We start from the raw sequence: 2465 nt of genomic DNA, 5'->3' as shown, positions 1-2465 counted from the left end.
GGGATCCAAATGCTCCCCAGGCCCAAGGCAGTCAGAGGGCTTTGTTTCCATCCAAATAAGGGGTATTTTACAGATCTTGGGTCCAGCAGGAATCTCCTCCCTGCAAAACATCACACTGCCAAGACAAGGAGGACAGTGCTGGTCGAACAGAAAAATCCAGGGCATGGATGAGGGGAATTTCTCTGAGAGAGTCCAGCAGGTGGACAGACTTCTCACCTGTAAGCTCCAAAGGGCTTGGGATTTATACTGCTCCATTTCAGCCAAGCAGGTTCGGGAAGAAAGACTGAGAGCCGGGAGAACAGCACCCCCCTCTCCAGGAGCCATCCAGAGCTAGTACCACCGTAAGTAACGACGATGTAGCCGAGCACTGCCTGGAGCTCAGGGGAGGCCAGCAGCTGCTTCAAGACCTCAGACAAGCTCTGGGTGGATGCACGAAGGAACGGAGAGAAACAAGTCAGCAGCCCACACTTGTTGAGGAGCTGAACCATAGGCAACGGGAAAAGCTTCAGCAAGATGGCAAAGATGACTCCACTGGACACCGCCCAGGAAAGGAAAAGGGCGTGAGGAACAGGCCTCAGCTCTGGGAACCATGGGGCACAGTCACCATTCCAGTAGCCTGCACCCACCCAACGGCCCAGCAACACTTCCCCTGGCTGAGTTCTGCTGAATTTGGATTTTTATAAGAATCTGTAGCATGAATTTTTTCCCTTTCTACACTCAAATGAGTCCTTTTTACCCTAATTTTTTTTATTGTGGTAAATATGTACATAACCAAACATTTGCCATTTCAACAATCTTCACATGTACAGTTCAGTGATGGATGACATGTCCATCTATCACCCTATCTACTCCCAAGTTTTCCATCACCCTTAACAGAAGCTCAGTGTCCCCAAAGCACTGTGTCTTCCTTCCCCTCCCTCCAGCTCACCCCTGCTAACCACCAATTAACTTTGGTCTCCATACACCTGCCTATTCTAGACATTTCATATAAGTAGGATCATACGGTATTTGTCCTTTTGTGTCTGACTTATTTCACTCAGCAAAATGCTTGCAACATTCATCTATGTTGTAGCAGGTATCAGGACTTCATTTCTCTTTATGGTTGAGTAATATTCCATTGTATGCATGTACCACATTTTGTTTATACATTCATCAGATATTTAGCCTTTTCCACCTTTATGCTAATGTGAATAGAGCTGCAATGAACATTGGTGTACAAGTAACAGTTTATGTTCCTGCTTTCAATTCTATTGGTATACACCTGTTGACCTTTTGGTTAGCAGCCATAACTCTTAACCACTGCACCACCAGGGCTTCTGACATATACCTAGGAATGGAATTACTAGATCATATGGTAATTCTGTGTTCAAATTTTTGAGGAACTGCTAAACGTTTTCTACAGCAGCTGTACCATTTTACAATCCCACCAACAACAGATGAGGATTCCTGTTTCTCCACATCCTCGCCAACACTCATTGTTTTACGTTTTTTTAATCATAGTTATCCTAAACCAAATAAAACTAAACCCATTGCCTTCGAGTCGAGTCCAACTCATAGTGACCCTATAGGACACAGTAGAACTGCCCCATAGGGTTTCCAAGGAGTGCCTGGTGAAGTGGAACTGCCAAGCTTTTGGTTAGCAGCCAAACTCTTAACCACTATGCCACCAGCATTTCCATAGTCATCCTAGTGGGTATGAAAAGATATTTCATTGTGGTTTTCACTTGCATTTCCCTAATGACTAATAACATTGAGCATTTTTTCATGTGCTTATTGGTTACTTGTATTTCTTCTTCGGTTAGATGTCTATTCAAGCCCTTTGCTCCTTTTTTGATTGGATTGTTTGTCGTTTTGTTGTTAAATTGTAAGAGTTTATATATTCTGGATATTAAGCCCTTATCCAATATACACATGAGTCCTCTTTAGTCATTTAGTTTCCTGCTCAAATTCCTTTTGAAATTTTTCGATCTGGCCCCACATGAAGTGAAAAGAGCAGTGATCTGACCACATGGAAGCCAGCCTAGTCAGGGAGAGCAGGGCGCCCCCGAGGGGCCACAAGTGAGAGTGGCAGCTGCTGAGCCAAGGCTCCAGAGACAGAGGGCCCAGCTGGACAGAGAGGTGGACTCAGGCAGGGGCTGAGTTCAGGATAGACGTGTTCCTCCCTTCCTGCCTCCCCCACCAGTCACTCCACTAATGAATGTCAGCCAGCCTTGTAGGGGATAAAACTGGGATCCTCAGCATGTCCATGTTACCTTAACCAGCTTTATGTACTTGTCCATGGCAGCTTCTTCTTGAGGAAACTTCTCCTTGAGGCCCTGAACATAGGCTTTCTCCCCGCTGTACATGGGGAACTCCTTCCGGCCATTGGGCCCTTCTAGTACCATAATGTCAAAGGGAGAGGACATGGCAGCCCAGTCCAGCTGCCCCTCGGTGATCTGGTCCAACATAAAACGGCCAGTGCTGCC

At 46.0% G+C, this 2465-nt stretch overlaps 1 protein-coding gene across 1 annotated transcript in view; it reads right to left on the bottom strand.

Annotated features, from left to right (window-relative positions):
- Positions 1–2465, bottom strand: part of LOC101346268 (all-trans-retinol 13,14-reductase-like) — a 25822-nt gene that overhangs the window by 18758 nt on the left and 4599 nt on the right. The window contains 2 exon segments of the mRNA XM_023742349.1: positions 338–540; positions 2251–2460. Coding sequence (XP_023598117.1) covers positions 338–540; positions 2251–2460 — 413 coding nt within the window.

The sequence above is a fragment of the Trichechus manatus genome, unplaced genomic scaffold (assembly GCF_000243295.1).
Source record: "Trichechus manatus latirostris isolate Lorelei unplaced genomic scaffold, TriManLat1.0 scaffold00208, whole genome shotgun sequence".
In the NCBI taxonomy this organism is placed as follows: domain Eukaryota; kingdom Metazoa; phylum Chordata; class Mammalia; order Sirenia; family Trichechidae; genus Trichechus; species Trichechus manatus.
Note: the sequence above shows the minus strand (reverse complement) of the source record. Positions and strands in the feature narration are given on the sequence as shown.